Source organism: Oncorhynchus keta, chromosome 10, assembly GCF_023373465.1.
Source record: "Oncorhynchus keta strain PuntledgeMale-10-30-2019 chromosome 10, Oket_V2, whole genome shotgun sequence".
NCBI classification, from domain to species: domain Eukaryota; kingdom Metazoa; phylum Chordata; class Actinopteri; order Salmoniformes; family Salmonidae; genus Oncorhynchus; species Oncorhynchus keta.
The window spans coordinates 64,751,338-64,767,554 of NC_068430.1; the positions used below are offsets into that span (position 1 = coordinate 64,751,338).

A 16,217-nucleotide genomic window follows, 5' to 3' on the forward strand; every position below is an offset into this window, starting at 1 on the left:
AATGCGCTGAGCTGTATGGGGAGAAAGACGGGATCCTTCATGGATAGCCATGATTGGCTGAGATAATGGTTGGGTTAACCATACTGACGGTTGGTTGTGTGATTACATGTGAATCCTTAAAGAGATGGGTGGGGCTTAAGAGAGTGGGAACGATGCTGAATGAGCGTTCACAAAGAAGAGCTCCTTAGGAAGTGTGAAAATAATTTTCTCCTAAATGGGATAGCAATTTTATAAACTTTCAAAGCAGCATACCTTTCCCATGTTTACTCCAACAGTGTATGAAATGCATTTTGAATCTTTGTATAAAATGTAAAAAACTAAAGGAAGGTCACTTAAATTTGACATAAGCCCCCATAGAGAAATCTGATCACATTTGTGACAGTTTAGCTTGGTTGAAGCCCACTGTAAGGAATATGTACCGGTAATGTATATAACAGACCCAATTTTTTGATGGTATGTGTAAAATACCATTTCTCTGTTGGAGACATTCTAACATTCTGAACTTTGATTCAGAAAGATGCTTGTTGCTTTTTAAATTCAATGTAATACTTGGAAATGGATTGTGTTACAACAGGGATCATCACACAGCAAACCATCTATCTGCCGCGGGCCAATTGTTTTTTTCTTGAGCTGATGGTCGGGCGGCCAGAACATAATTACAAATCATTTATAAACTGCAAATCGACCGCAAGAAGCCCAAACAGATATATTTGACTAAAACATCATAATTTCGAACCTTTCTTACGTTTGCAGATTATCACGTGCCTCTGTATTATGCGTGGGAATACTTGGGAACAGATTTCCTAAATGAAAATCACTTGGAGCTGATTTGCTGGTGTTTTTAGTCTTTTATGTGCAACAATGAACATTTTAAAAACTTGGGGGGGCCAAATAAAACCGCAGGCGGGCCGACCAGTTTTACAATATCAACATTTCTATCAACATTTCTATTTGTTTATGCCCCCCCCCCATCTTGGTTTACAGTACCTCCACTACTTATTAGTATCTAATTCGTTTCTAATTACCCACAAGCCCTGTTGTGGAATTATCAGAATGTGTTGGTAACATTTGTAAGATGTTTAATATTCATCAAATGTGTGTAAGTTACTTCTCATCAGAATGGTATATTTGTATAATACTGTGGTGAGGTTGCAGTTATCTGTTCTATGTCAGGACTAAGTTGCATGGGCCACAGAGAGGGGAGAGGTCAAGGGGTCATCATGTGTAAACATATATTTTCGGTGTGGCAGTGACTCCCTACTTTTCTCATGGGGGGGAAAGGAGGGTGAAATCATTCTATGCTCCCTCTTTGTTGACCTGTAGGGTCACTCTCCTCTCCGTGAGTTTGTCCAGGAGTTTGTATTTAGAGTGGGTTGTATATAAATGGCAATTTGATATATGCCTGTTGATATGGAGGAATTGGTTTATGGTTCTGGGGTTTGGGAGGAGGAGGAGACAAAGGAGACAAAGCTGAACGATGAATTATGTCTATGCTGTCTGACTATGTGTGTCTCTGCTATTAAAGGAACTGAGTTGCATTGTAAAGGGACTCTCAGAAGATTCACTGGGAGACACTGAATTTATCTGAGAGTCACAGGATTGTGATAAGAGCTCTTATAATTAAAGATGGACTTTTATAACTAACTCTGACGTGTGTGTGTGTGTGGTTTGCTCCCATGATTAGGTAAATAGAGGAAATTTCCACGACAGCCCATATGTTATTCTACACTGATCCTTATAGAAACAGAATGTTTCTCCAGACTAACTCCCTAGCAAAATAGCGACAGTGACTTTAGAAAACCTCAATGAGTGACAGTGAACTAATGAACGGGGAGGGTTGAACTAGAGAGGTGAGTGAGGAGAAGGAGGAGTGTGTAGAACAGGTTGGCCCGGTCCTGTGGAACTAAATAGATTGTCTGGGTGTTGAGTCGACACACTTGTTAACAGGGAGGGGCACAGGTACTCTTTCAGTCAGCTTAATCATAGTGCTGACACCAACAGGGACACACACTAAAATACGCACAGGGAGTGTGTATCTTATCTGTGACAGCGAGAGAGGAACAGAGAGTGTAAGGGGACCAGAGAGACTTGAGTTCTGTCCGTGGAGTGGAACGTCCACTCACCAAAAGACCCAGGATGTTCAAGAAGAAGGACAGTACTACCTTGAAGGGGTCCAGCAAGATCAGCACGTAAGTCTTTAAGGAACAATAGCAAACTCGGTCATGCAACCTCCTCCACCCTACCTCCTTCCTCCTTTCCTCTCCTTTTTCCCTAAACTTGGATTTGTTTCATATTTCCTGTGTTTGTTGTTGTTGCCCTCTTTCTCATAGAATCCTCTGGAATCTCCTTTGTTTATTTCATTCCTAACTCCTGGATAATGGAGATTGGAAGACAGCTGGTTTACTGTGTGTTTTGGCATGTTGTTGTAGTCAAGAAGACCAACTTTGTTCTTTGTAAAGATATGAAGGGGAATGTTGTTTGTCTCTTTGGTTGTCTTGATGTTATTGTAGGTTTTTATATGGCCTTAGGTCAGCTTTGCTCAGGAGTAGCAGTAGAGGGTCTCCGTCACCTGTGTGTGTGTGTGTGTGTGTGTGTTTGTTTTCAGGTCACGTAAAACAGATTCTAAAATTTGATGACGTTTATCAAATGGTTTATCTAATGGACTCATTAGATTCACATTGATTTGGTGACTATTCACGTCATTATAATGTTCCCCATGGAGGGATATATGATGGCTTCAAGATTTCTACATTACCACGAAAGAGTAGGACATACAGTACTTAGATAAGGTAGATAGGGACACATATTTTTTTATCAATGTTCATCCAACAATTATGACTCCTATGTCAATGCACCATCACCAGCATAGCCTGTAGGCCTAAATGAGCGATAAATCAAATGTCACCCTATAGAAAAATATGAATCACTTGAGCCTCCCTAAGGTTGAAAATCAAACCTGACCTCGGCAAAGGCAGCTTAGCACCAGGATGGTTGGTGTTCATGTTGAGTCAAAGGAGACTGACGTTAACCTGTACGTCTCTGGGTGTAACCCTGGTGGAAAGACTCCCGTGAGAAAGATAGGAATGAAAATGCGTGAATACATGGAAGGTGTGTTCGATCATTGTGATGCTATAATAACAGGAGGATTGTCTTATAGTATCCATGCACGACACCTGGACTGAGATTAAAGGTGGAGATGATGACCATTCAGTGAGAGGAGTGCCACTGGTTTCACCCTGCCTCAGGGTCACTGTGTGTATGATGGCCCTGCTGATCAGGGCAGGGCAGGGCAGATAAGGCCTCTGTCTGTGCTGTTCAGCTGGTTACTCCACTTCCTATGGGTGTTGGCTCACCCTCTCGCCACGGTGGTGCAAATGGGATATTTAAAGGGAATGTCCTTGTCTGATTGATAGACGGCTTGTCTCTCTGTTATTAAACACAATTGAAACATCTGTATCAGCACTGTGAAGGGTGCTACAGTACAACTGTTGATGAAGCATTTAATGACAGCGAAGATATTTTAGTATAGTAGGTCTATCTTAGTTGTGGCGGAGGGCATTCGTGTAAAGTCTAGGGCCTGCATTTAATGTGTTTAAGGCACTTAAATATTTCACCCGGTCCATCACCTGTAGAAGTTGTCATTGGAGGGATAGTGGTGTTTAAAGATGAGGTTTGTGAGTCCTGTAGTGCTGGTATTTAAAGGGGAGGTTAGTGACTTCATTGCTGGTATTTAAAGGGGAGGTTAGTGACTTCAGTGCTGGTATGGTCCACAGGGGCAGGTTGACGTGAGAACACAAATCTACGTATTACTGAATCTGTCATCTTATGCTGCTGGTACAAGCATATGTAATCTCATTGCATCATAATACATGTTTTACTGTTGATGACAACACTTTTATGTCAAAATGGCTCCTTAGGTTAAAAGGAACATGGGCAAAAATGTTGGGGTCAAATGTAGTCAGTTCAGCAAATTCAACTGCACAGTTAAAGTAGTAGACTATTTTCTACACATGCGCTGTATATCACCTGAATTGGTGAAATGAATTGATCCCAACTCAGATGAAGTTGTAAGACGACAGTTACATACAGTATTTTACAGTTTATCAGGCAATCTGAATAGCCTGGATTCAAAGCTGTGGAGAAGTATTCAACACACTTCCAACACTCTGGAGATCAATGCTCTACCTTGAACCACTGCCCTGGGAGAGTACCCATTAGAGAGAGAGAGAGGGCAATACAGGTCGTCACAGTCACACAGAGGGAGTGACAGAGAGACAAACAAATAGTTGAGAGAGACAAACAAACAGCGTTTTGGGAATTCTCAGGTGGGGCAGGGGAAGTGATTCACCCTCCTGTTGATCCCAGGTCGTTTTCTCTAGAGACCATTGGTGTACATCCCAAATGGCACACTATTCCCTGCGTAGTGCACTACATTTGACCAGAGACATGATCAAAAGTACTGCACTACGAAGGGAATAGGGTGCCTTTTGGGACTCACCTTGGTTTCAGTTCAAGAGTCTTATGTAGGGCCAGGAGTTTTTCCTGAACATCAAGAACTCAGTGCCCTAGTTATAGGTTCTAGCTATGGCCCAGAGTTCTTCCTGGTCAAGTCACAAAGACTTGGCCCTAGTCATACATTTGGACTTTTGTTAGTCTTGGATAAAGGGAAAAAGGGAAGTTAGTTCACGGAGGACATCTTCACACACATCTACTCTGTCCGTGTCACTATCTATTCTTAGCCTGTGGTTTTATATCTAATGATTTGGCGTGTTAGGTTTTGTAATTGGATAGCTTACACAAGGATAATGGCCTCAGCATCCATCTTAAATGTTTAGGACCTTGACCTTCATTGGTCATTTAAGTCAAGGACAACAACTCAGATGCTCGTAAATGGTCCAAAACCCTTTTTATTTATTATTGATAGGATTCAGACAGAGATTCCATTTCCACATTCCTCTCTCTGCCTCTTTCCTCTTTGCATTTTGTATCTTCTTTGCTATTTTTCTAAATCAGATCTGTAACCTTTGCCCTCTAAACAGTTCCACAGCCAACGACTTGGCCTTGGTAATTGCACGCATGCAAAAGAATTCCGACCAGGTGGAGAAAGATGTCCTCCGGGCCGAAGAGCTACTTGCTGTGGTGAGAACACATACCGACGGACTCTCTCTTTCTTTCTCTCTAGATAATAGTGTTTTCATGGACTTAAATTCTGGCCACTATTCGTTCTCTGGACTCACCTACTGTCTTCACCCCCATTGCCATGTAGGATGAAGAGAATGAGAAGAAAAACCGACCCCTCCAGCACCAGAAAGTGGTGGCAAGCAACCTGTCTGAGGCTGAGGGCCTGCTGAATGACCTCTTCCTGGATGTGGACAAGGCCAAGAAGTACAAACACCCCCAAGGCAGCGAGATAGAGAGCGAGTGAGTGACCTCTTCTAGGCCCATCCCACTGGGCACAGACGTGAATTCAATGTTTATTCCACATTGGTTCAACACAATTTCATTGAAATTATATGGAAACTATGTTGATTAAACCAGTGTTCCCAGTGGGGTATCTCTTATGAACGCTGATATCATTTGGGCTCTTTAGCTGCTTCAAAAAAATGAGTCTTTGCAGAAATCCATCTTTCCCTTTAAGACATTTGATCATTGGAAGATGCAGGGAGGGTCCAGCCTGATTTATTTACTCAAATGTGTTTCTCTTGCCAGTTCTCTTTGTTATCATGCTCATGCTAAACATACTAAACGTATTTCCCCTCCCTTCCTCAACCTTTTGGTCATTCCAGTGTCAGTCACCTTCATGACCGCTGGCTGAAAGACTGTGCCTTCTACCGGGACATCTATGAGCCTGTCAACGATGTGGAGCTGAAGCCCAGAATCGACTGGGCTTCAGTGCTCAATCAGAAACAGGTAAAATCAAGTGTCCTCTTCTTCTTTGGCAACTAACTTAAGACCAAGCCTCCCTATTGTAAACATCCTTATAGAATCATGGTGCTCATCCCCTTGACAAACTGTTCTGTTGACCAATCCAAGCTGAACTTTACTTCAGTTGTACTATATACTGACTGACTTAGCTAACACAACAGTACACAACACAACTAACACAACAGTACATTGTTATCCTACAGTTCATGTTCATTTAAGATACCCCATAAGAATGCATACTACCATAAAGCCTCTTTAGTTTTCTTCTGAGTCTAATTGTGTCCATGACTGACCATACCCTTCTGCGTGTCTGTCTCTCAGAGGGAGGTGAACACGGAACAGTACGGGCCCACCATGGCTGACCTCAAGAAGCAGATCGCCGCCCACAACATACTGCACAAGGAGATCGAGGCCTACAGCTCTCAGCTCAGCCTCAGCTCCACCAGCACCAAGGTAACCCCTTCAACTATCTCATCTCCGTGACGATGAATTCAAGGGTTCATGGATTTAATGGATGTGTTTGGAAACATCTTGTAGCTAGTGAACATGACAACAATTAATTTGTGTTTCAGGAGGAGTATGCTGCCATCAAGAAACAATACAACAATATTTTGGTAAGTCATAGTTATCATATGGGTACTGTGAGATCCAGAGGAGGCTGGTGGGAGGGGGTATAGGAGGTTGGGGTCATTGTAATGGCTGGAATGGAATAAATGGAACAGAGTCCAACATGCGGTTTCCAAATGTTTGATGTGTTTGATACCGTTCCATTTATTCCTATAGCTCCTCCCACCAGCCTCCTCTGATGGGATCGGTGGGATTTCACTTTCAACTTAAAAGTCATTGAAACATATGTTCTCTTTCTGGTGTGGCTCTTTACAGTTGTTATATAATATTGTTCTATTTCCACAGGACAATTCAAAATGGCGGCACCACTACCTAAGCAGTCTGTATGACTACATGCAGAGCTGTAACAAGGAGCTGACTTATCTCGGAGACGAACAAACAAAAATCCTGAAACAGGACTGGAGCGACCACATGTTGGACCCTCCAGACGTCCGTAGACAGTATGAGGTGAGAGTCCATCTTAGGGGTCAAATCACTCAATGTCACTCAATGTCAATAAGACTCAATATAACAATAAAGTATGAAACTGTTGCTTGAGGAGCTGCTTCATAGGTTTCTGGCATGGATGTACATTTCGTTTTCCATTACTGAATGAGCCATGTTCAGGGGCATCATATTTCTTTTTTTCTTTTTTATCTCAATCAGAACTTCAAGAACAACAGCTTGCTGTCCCATGAAAGCGAAGTGAACAAACTCCAGGATGACGGTGATCGACTCCTTGAGCTGAAGCACCCGGCCAGCACCACAATACAGGTTCATGCCAATAACCAATTAAAACTTTATGTACACCTCCCCTTCTAGACGATTAGCATTTTACATTGTCTTCTATCAAGAATCAATCACTCTTCTATAGATTAGACTTCTACATTTAGGTCCACCAAGTTTACAATGTTCCTGAAAGATATCGAGATTTTCCCTTTACGTGATGCCTTCATCTTTATACTTGTTTCAGGCTCAGAGAGATTCTTTGCGGAATGAGTGGCAGAAGTTCCTCAACCTGTGCATCTGCCAAGAGACCCATCTGGATTACATAGAGGATTTCAAGAAGGTACATGTCACTCAGAATACATTAACAAGGCTTCATAGTATCTACATCAGCTTAGAATAATATTCAGATTCCTGCTTTTATTGTCAGAATGGAAAGGGTATCTTCTGTTTGGTTTTGAAGCAGAAATGTCCCTAAGCACATTACCATAGACATTCAAACTGCAGCATGATCAGTAACCTGGATAGGTCAAAGATACTGTATGTGAAAAAGGTACCATGTTCTGATGTGTTGTCTGTCTGTGTCCCTGTTCAGTACCAACTAGATGTGGAGACACTATCGGAGTCTCTGAGTGAACTCAACTCTAGCCTGAAGAAAGTGGAAGGCACAACTGGGAAGAGTGGCTCAGCAATGACTCTTCAACTGGAGGTAAAATAAGATATTGTTTATTAGTCCATACTAGATGGAAATTTGTCTTCTGCTTTTTTCCCAGCCTCTCCGACACGCACGCACGCACACACACACACACACACACACACACACACACACACACACAAATACAAATACAAATACAAATATAGGTAATGCCAGGATGTGAACACAATTATCTATTGTACATCTGGATGCAGTTCCAATCTCATTGAATCTTCGGTGTTAACTTGCGCAGTAAACTTTCAACACACCCAGGAAACATAAAGATGCTACATTGCATTTCATATTGAACAGAAATGAATAAAACTCATGCTTTTACCTCTGCACATTTATTATCAATGTAAAATACATGTACAAAAACGTTTTTCAAGTCCAGCCTTTTTTTATACAATGTCACTTTGTGGGCTTTAACTCCCTGCACCACAATAGGGAAATAAATGGTAGTGTGCGTGTTAACACTTCACTTCTAAAGACATTGCATCTCTTTCACACATTATCAGATGTTATCATGACATTACCCTACTACATTATGTAAATAATGTGAAGAAAAAGGGTTATGCCGAAATGCAATGCAGGTGGTCCTAATTCCGCAATTTCACTTTACCACTCTCTCCTTCTCTCTCTCTCTTTCTTTCTCCATCTCTCTCTCTCTCAGGCGGAGGAGAGCACGGTGCAACGTAACGAGCAGCTCTTGGCTGACCTGAGGAAGAGAAGCACCACCATTGCCCCTCTCAAGCTGCGCCGCTGCCCGCCCACCAGGTCCACCACCGTGGATTCCCTCTGTGACTGGAAGACTGAGAAGGTATGACCAGCTGCTCTGACCTCTCACCTTTTAACTTTGACCCTGTCCTGGAGCCTCCACCACAGGTTACGGTATGAAGTCAAAGCGGGTTCCAAACCTCTGTAGAATCTTTGATAAAGCTCATGTGTAGGCTCATGTAAACATCACAAAACCAAACATTACTGTAACTAGGGAACTCACTAAAGTAAATTAAAGTTCCTAGATACCTCAGTATTGGACATTGTGTTTGTAAGATGAAAATGAATATTTACATGTGATCCATTCTGAGGATAGTTCTCTCTTTGTGTTCTTTTAGGCTGATCTCACTCGAGGGGACAAGTTCACCCTCAAGTCGAATTCAGACGTTGAGAACTGGAACGTATTGACCAGCAGTGGGGCAACCAAAACCTTTCCAGGGGTCTGCTTCCTGATCCCACCCCCTGACCCAGAGGCCATTGCCACCGTAGACATGTAAGCAACAGGAGAATATGTAATTTATGTCAATTATATGACAACCATATGGAAAAATAATACGTCAATTTTGTGAATTAAAGTGCCTCAGTTCTAACGATTTTTTTGTGTATGTGTGTGTGTGTGCGCACAGACATGGTGATGTGCTTGACGACATCAAGAAGAGGAGGGCTGTTTATTTAGGCACGATGAAAGACAAAATCCGTTGTGTCGAAGAGAAACCCGTATACACAGGTGAGAAAAAGTTGCTCCATTAATCCCAATAACCCAAAACAAAGCCTTCCAAATAACTCTGGACCTGCTCCTGTTACTGCTAGGATCCTTAACTGTAAATAAGGAGAAATGGCTTCTCCAACTTTTGATTCAACATTGTCCCTAAACCACATTGTGATATCACATTCAATTCATCACATCATGTAAACCCCAAGCCAAAGTATATTTATGGGACATGTGTACATATACAATGTGTGAAATTAACTACGGGTGCAGATATAATGGCACCCTATTGCCTACATAGTGCACTACTTTTGATTAGGCCAGATTATCATTGCCCTGTGTCCCCCACGTAGCCCCACCGTCCAACCCCAAAGCTAAAGCCGTGGCCAGTCAGCTGGATAAGCTGGATGAGGACCTGGTCAAAGCCAAGCAGGGCATGTTGAGCCGTCTGAGGGCCCCGCTGGACCGCAGTGACCCCACCGCCGACCTGGCCAAGAGGCTGAAGGATCAAGAGGTGAGAGAGAGAGAGTCTTGTTTTTAACAGATACAGATACAGGTGGAAATGAGCAAGGAGACAGAGAAGGAGGGAGAAAGAGAGTAGAGGTGGAGCCGGGATTCGTACCCATTACCCATTAGACCAGCCTCAGGCACAGTCTAAGGGGACAACCGAAATGGCACCCTATTCCACTACTTTTGATAGACGTCTACCAGCCATTGTAACTGTACAATATATCTTCATGCTGTTAAACTCACTAAATCTGAATAATTATAGGTTGACATTGATGACATTGATGGATTCGTGCCTCTTAAGATGATGATGACAATGATGATGAGTCTAATGTCTACGGCGATGATGATGATAGTTATGCTATTGTTGGTGAGGATGGTACTGATCCTAATGATATGGTGGTTGTATCTCTTGTAGAAAGCAGCAGATGCTCTGGCAGCTATGGAGCAGCCGAAGTTGGAGAAGGACATCTCCAAAGGCCTTGCAGCCAAACTTCAAGCTGCCAAGGACAAGCAAGATAGCATCGCAGCCCTGGCCGACCTATTTAACAAGAAGTACGACCATTTTACAAACATACATTATCACCGATCACCTGTCTTATCGATATATTATCAGAAAATAGAATCAAACAGCAAATCTTGCTGTTAATTATTATTTTATTTTTTTGCCATTTCTTCTATAGGGCTAATGCATCTCTGAACCTGGAGAAGCAGATCAAGAAAGTGGATGGCATCGTCTCTGGCTTTGAGGAAAAGCTGAATAAGGATGGCCCTATCCCAGATGTCCCTAATGCTATTCAGGCCCGCACCCAGGAGATCCAGGTGGGTGGGACATTACCAGTGCACCATATTCCCTATATCATTAACTACTTTTGACCAGGACCATTGCCTACACTGCCTTGGATTAGTGTGCCATTCTGGACACAACTCAACTTTCTCAAGAGAACCAAATAGATTCTACAGTATCCTTGAACAAATTGGACCAGAGAATACCCTAGTAGTTGACTTGAAGTAATAAATGACTATATCATTTGACTGCACATATCAGTCATCCCTTCTAATTGAGCTAAAAGCACCCCACCAGGACACATATTTATCATATCGGTTCTCTACAGAGTCTGCGTAAGGATGTGGCGGGCTCTCAGGATGAACTGAAGAAGCTGGGCCAGGACCTGGAGACCAGCGAGCAGCTGTGTAGTTCCCTGCAGCAGGGCTACCAGGAGTACTGCCCAGACATCCATCGCCAGGGGACCCAGGTCAAACAACTACAGAACCGCTACTCTAACGTCAACAACCAGCTGAAGGAGAGGTGAGCCCAGGGCCACTTTGCCTGTCAGCTAACATTGACCACACACACCATGTCTGCAAATATATGGTAACAAAATAGTCCATTCAGATGAAAATAATAATTGTTTTCAGTTTGTCACCACAAAAGTGTTTTTCATCATCGTTTTTATGTCTCAGAGAGGGCCTCTTGCAAGAGGCTGCAGGCAAGAACCAGGAATTCCAGAACACAAGCAAATCTCTGAACTTCTTCCTGAAAAATCTGCCCGACAACAAGATCAGCCCCAGCGATGACCTATCACAGGTCAACTCCAAGCAGACCTCCCAGAAGGTCAGTCTGTTTGTGTTGTGTGTCAAGAAGCTCTGAAATTGTTGGTGATATTCTTAAAATATCATTGTAAGACACATTTTGCAATCAAGTTTAATTTAGTAATTTTTATTGCAGAGGGTGGTGGATGACATCAAGAGGAAGGGAGACGACCTGGACAGAGTGCTTGACCTTTCCCAAGATTTGCAGAATATCCTCAATGTAAGACTCCGATTAAGTTACATTATCCTACTGCATCATGATTAACCTTGTATTTGTGTAACAGATATTTGAATATTTGGATATTGAATAATAAAATCTTTATTTCAACTGCTTATGCAGGAATATGAGGTCAACACTGACAAATACAGCAGCACCCTCGACAATGTGGGAGGCAAAGATTCCAAAACACGTCACACCTCCACCCTTGCTGATACTGTGCAGAACCAGGTAATACACAAAGGATGGAAGTCAATAGACACAAATGACATTCATGTTTATCCACTTCTATGCAGACCAGTGTAGGGCGCGTCATGTTTTCCTGCATGTTTTTTTGAGCACTGTGAGCTGAAGGATGGCTATGCTTCTTTGTGTATTACAGGAAAAGGCTGTGGTGAACCACTATGCTAAAACGTCCGCTGAGAATGACCAGCTGCTCAACCAGATGGGCTTTGCTAAGAACCTCATCGCTCAGGTGAGTTGGAAAATCTAGCTAAACAAAAAACTTCTTTCCCACTGCCAGTTTTGATCAATTGAATGTGTTTTGGATACAAAATTATTAAAATGTTTAAGTATTTTCCCTGAAATTGCTTTTAAAACTATGCTTTTTTGTTTTACTTTTTGCAGAAACATGAGAAACAATCCATAGAACCGACCATAAAATCAACCATGAACATAAAGAGCCTGCAGCAAGAGTTGAGTGCGGAGAGCGATAGACGCAGCCGTGCTGAGACTGACGTGGCAACGTTCAAGACCAGGATGCTGTCTCTGAAGAGCCGTAAAGGGATGCATCGAGTTGAGGAGAAGGAAGTGCTCGAGTACTACCGCGACCCTAAACTGGAAACCGACCTAAAAGATCTAGAGGACCAAATCCACAAAGAGGCCTTGAAGCGCAGCCGTACCCAGGGTGAGATCGAGGGTGTGAAAATCAAAATCGCTACTTTTGGGGACGACCTCAAGTACGTCAAGCCCAAACTGGTGACTAGAGAGGTGACTGAGTTTGAGAGAGATCCTCAGTTGGATGTAGAAGCCTCCAAGTTAAAAGATGAGATCGGCAAGATAAAGAATGAGGTACGAGTAAAAGAGGGAGAAGTCATTCAACAGAAGACAGAGGTCACCATCCTGAATGCTACAAGACCCAACATCAGGGAGAAGGTTATGAAAAAGGAGGTGATTCGATTGGAGAAGGATCCAGAGATGCTCAAGGCTGTTAAAACCTTTGAGAAGGAAATCACAGATGAAGGCAACAAGAGCAAGACTCTGAATGATGAGATCTTCCAAACAAGGAGCCAGATCAATGCATTGGAGAGGATCATTCCCACCATTCAGCCCAAGGTGGTCACCAGGGAGGTGAAGAAAGTCGAACAGGACCCTGAGCTCATCAATGAATCCAAGAGGATTCGATCAGGCCTAGACGGAGAGAAAATTGAGACAGACTCCCTGGTCAAGGAGGTCTCTCAGCTCAAAATTCGGTATAGCGAGGTGGGGCAGTGGAAGCCCAAGGTCGAACTCAAGGAAATTGTCAATGAGATCTACCGCATAGATCCACAAACAGAGTCGGAGATAAAGCGCCTGAAGAAAGATGTTCAAGACTTCAACAAGCAGCGTTCTGACTTACAGGACCAGATCACTTTGGTCATGGTCGATCTGGAAGCCCTGCGTTCCAAGAAGCCAAAGGTGGAGCTGAAGGAAGTCATCCAAGACGTGGTGAAAGAGGAGAGGAGCCCTGAGAACGAAAGAGAGATACAGAGGCTCAATGATCAGGTGAACCATGTGCACCGAACTTATAATAATGTAGAGGACCAGATTAACCTCCTGAGAAAAGAGAGGGACGAGTGGAAAGCAGAAAAATCCAAGGTGGAGACAAAGCTGATGACCAAAGAGATCTTCAAGTATGAGGATGATCCACTCTTGGAGAAGGAGGCAGATCGGCTGAGAAAGGAGGTACGCGATGAGCAACAGTGTCGCCGTACCACAGAGGAGATGGTGTTCGACCTGCAAAACAAGTACATCCTGCTGGAGAGACAAAAGCCAGAGGAAAAAGTGGTGGTGCAGGAGGTGGTGCGTCTACAGAAGGACCCCAAGCAAATAGTTGAGCATGATAAGCTTGGCAGGAGCCTTGATGAGGAGGTTAAGTCCCGCCGGCAGCTAGAGCTTGAGATGCAAAAACTTAAAACCTTAGTGGAGGAGAAGGAGAACATCCTAAAGCAGAGTGATGAACATCAGAAGAAGATTAAAGTGGAGTCTGAACTGAAACAGATCAAACTGCGCATCAAAGAGCTGGAGAATGCCCCACCGCCCATCGAAGAGAGTATCGTTGTCGAGGAGGTCCTGAAAGTTGAGAGAGACCCTAGACTGGAGAGGATGACCAACGGTCTTCGCTCAGACATGGACAAGGAAACCAATGACGTCCTGAATATTCAGAGAAACATCAGGAACACTAATGTCAAGCTTGAGCTCATTCAGCGAGAAAAGGCCGTAGAGAAGACGGTGTACAAAGAGGTGATCCGGGTGGAGAAAGACCAGGCTGTAGAAGCAGAGAGATACCGCCTGAAGGGCCTGGTGTCTCAGGAGAAACATGCCAGGCAGGACCTGGAGGAAAAAATCAAACATCTCTCTGACAAACTCAACCGACTGAATGGCAGTCAGTCGAGCACTTCTCGGGAAGAGACCAGTCTCATTCTGGCCAGGGACGCCTCGCAGAGGGAGAAAGACAACCTCACCCGGGAGCTGAGGAAGTTGGAGTCTGAGAGGCAAGACATCAGCTTATCGTTCCAGCAGCAGACCAAGCTGATGAGCGAGAGAAGCCAGATCCACAGACAAAAGAGTGTCAAGATGGAGTCTGACATGCAGCGTCTGGAGAGGGAGATACTGGACGAGAAAGACACGATCCACCAGAAAGACAACGCCATCAGGATACTCCAGAGGGAAAAGGAGAAGGAAGACAATACAGAGACCCAGACAAAGGAGACCAATGTCTCCACTAAAATCACTATCTTGGACCCTGATACTGGCAAAGAACTATCTCCATATGAAGCCTACCTGCAGGGACTGATCGACCGTGCCCAGTACATGCATCTGCAAGAGCTGGAGTGTGATTGGGAGGAAATAACTTCGATGGGACCTAATGGGGAGACCTCTGTGCTGCAGGATCGCAAGAGCGGCAAGCAGTACTCTATCAAAAATGCCTTGAGAGATGGAAAACTGACCCAGTATGATTTGCAAAAATACAAGGATGGGAAAATGCCCATTTCAGAGTTTGCACTTCTTGTCGCAGGTGAAAAAGAAAAACAGCCCAAGTTCAACTCAATCACATCAAAGCTGGAATCCTCGCTAAAGTCGTCCCCTACCAGCAGCACCCCTGTTCCTGCCCCTAAGGAGAGATATCCTATCGCTGGTGTAATTGACACAAACACCGACACGTGCTTCTCCATACGCAGTGCAGTGGCCCGCAAGCTGATCGAAAGCGGCACAGCACAAAAGCTGTTGGAAGCACAGGCTGCTACAGGGGGCATCGTTGACATCAGCAACAAGGAGAGATACTCGGTCCACAAAGCAGCCGAGAGGGACCTCATCGATTCGAGCCAACTGCAGAGTCTACTCAATGCCCAGAAAGCCTACACTGGCGTGGAGGACCCCACGACTAGAGAACGCCTGTCGGTGGGAGGGGCCGTCCTGAAAGGTTGGATGCCCAAAGAAACTGCCCTGCGTTACATGGAGGTGCAATACCTGACAGGAGGGCTGGTAAATCCCAACAACACAGACCGTGTGGGCATACAGGAGGCCATTGGAGCCAAGATGATTGACAGCACCATGATGAGAGAGCTTCAAGACGAGTACAACTACGCCAAGGAAATCGTCGACCCCACAACAAAGGATAAAATCAACTACAAGCAAGCGATGGCCCGCTGCAAGACAGATCCTCAGTCTGGCCTACTGATGCTACCTGCTTCCTCCAAAGTGTCTGGCAGCAGCTACACCCCCACATACAACTCTCATCGATTTTCTCCTAGATAATAGACCTGTTAACAGTGTGCTTGGAGGGTATTCTTGTCTCTAGGGTGATTTTTAATATGAAGTCAAATTATATTGTATAAACTTAAATATCAATACTACCCAGAATGTATCATTTTAATTTTGTCTGAAAATATTGCGTAGCTCACTGTAAGGTCATGATTGTTGCTGAGTTGCTTTTGTTTACCAAAATTCTTTGGAGATGGCAGAATCTACTTTAAAAAAGGAAAGACACAAAGGAGTTTTATGTTTTTTTAAAATTGTATCCTTGATATTATTGTTTTACTAGAGCTGATGGGACATGGTGCAATGTTATTGACTAAGTTTTGCTTGTCTATATCTTATTTTCCTGACACTGATCCTTTTAAATGCAACCTTGATACTGTATCAAGAAAATAATTACTCATTAAAGATTATATTGTCAACATGCTTGCTTCTTCAATTCCAAC

The 16,217-nt window shown here is 43.6% G+C and overlaps 1 protein-coding gene across 1 annotated transcript; it reads left to right on the forward strand.

The window, feature by feature from the left end:
- Window positions 1-1,929: 1,929 nt before the first annotated feature.
- On the forward strand, window positions 1,930-16,193 carry LOC118389211 (envoplakin-like). Its single transcript, XM_035779051.2, has 22 exons — window positions 1,930-2,189; window positions 5,040-5,139; window positions 5,267-5,421; window positions 5,787-5,910; window positions 6,247-6,378; window positions 6,498-6,539; window positions 6,838-6,999; window positions 7,198-7,305; window positions 7,505-7,600; window positions 7,853-7,966; window positions 8,625-8,771; window positions 9,067-9,221; window positions 9,355-9,455; window positions 9,791-9,951; window positions 10,363-10,499; window positions 10,628-10,766; window positions 11,060-11,253; window positions 11,409-11,559; window positions 11,674-11,757; window positions 11,878-11,985; window positions 12,137-12,229; window positions 12,382-16,193. The coding sequence occupies exons 1-22, from the start codon at window positions 2,137-2,139 to the stop codon at window positions 15,769-15,771; spliced, it is 5,946 nt and encodes a 1,981-aa protein (XP_035634944.2). The 5' UTR covers window positions 1,930-2,136; the 3' UTR covers window positions 15,772-16,193.
- Window positions 16,194-16,217: the final 24 nt, after the last annotated feature.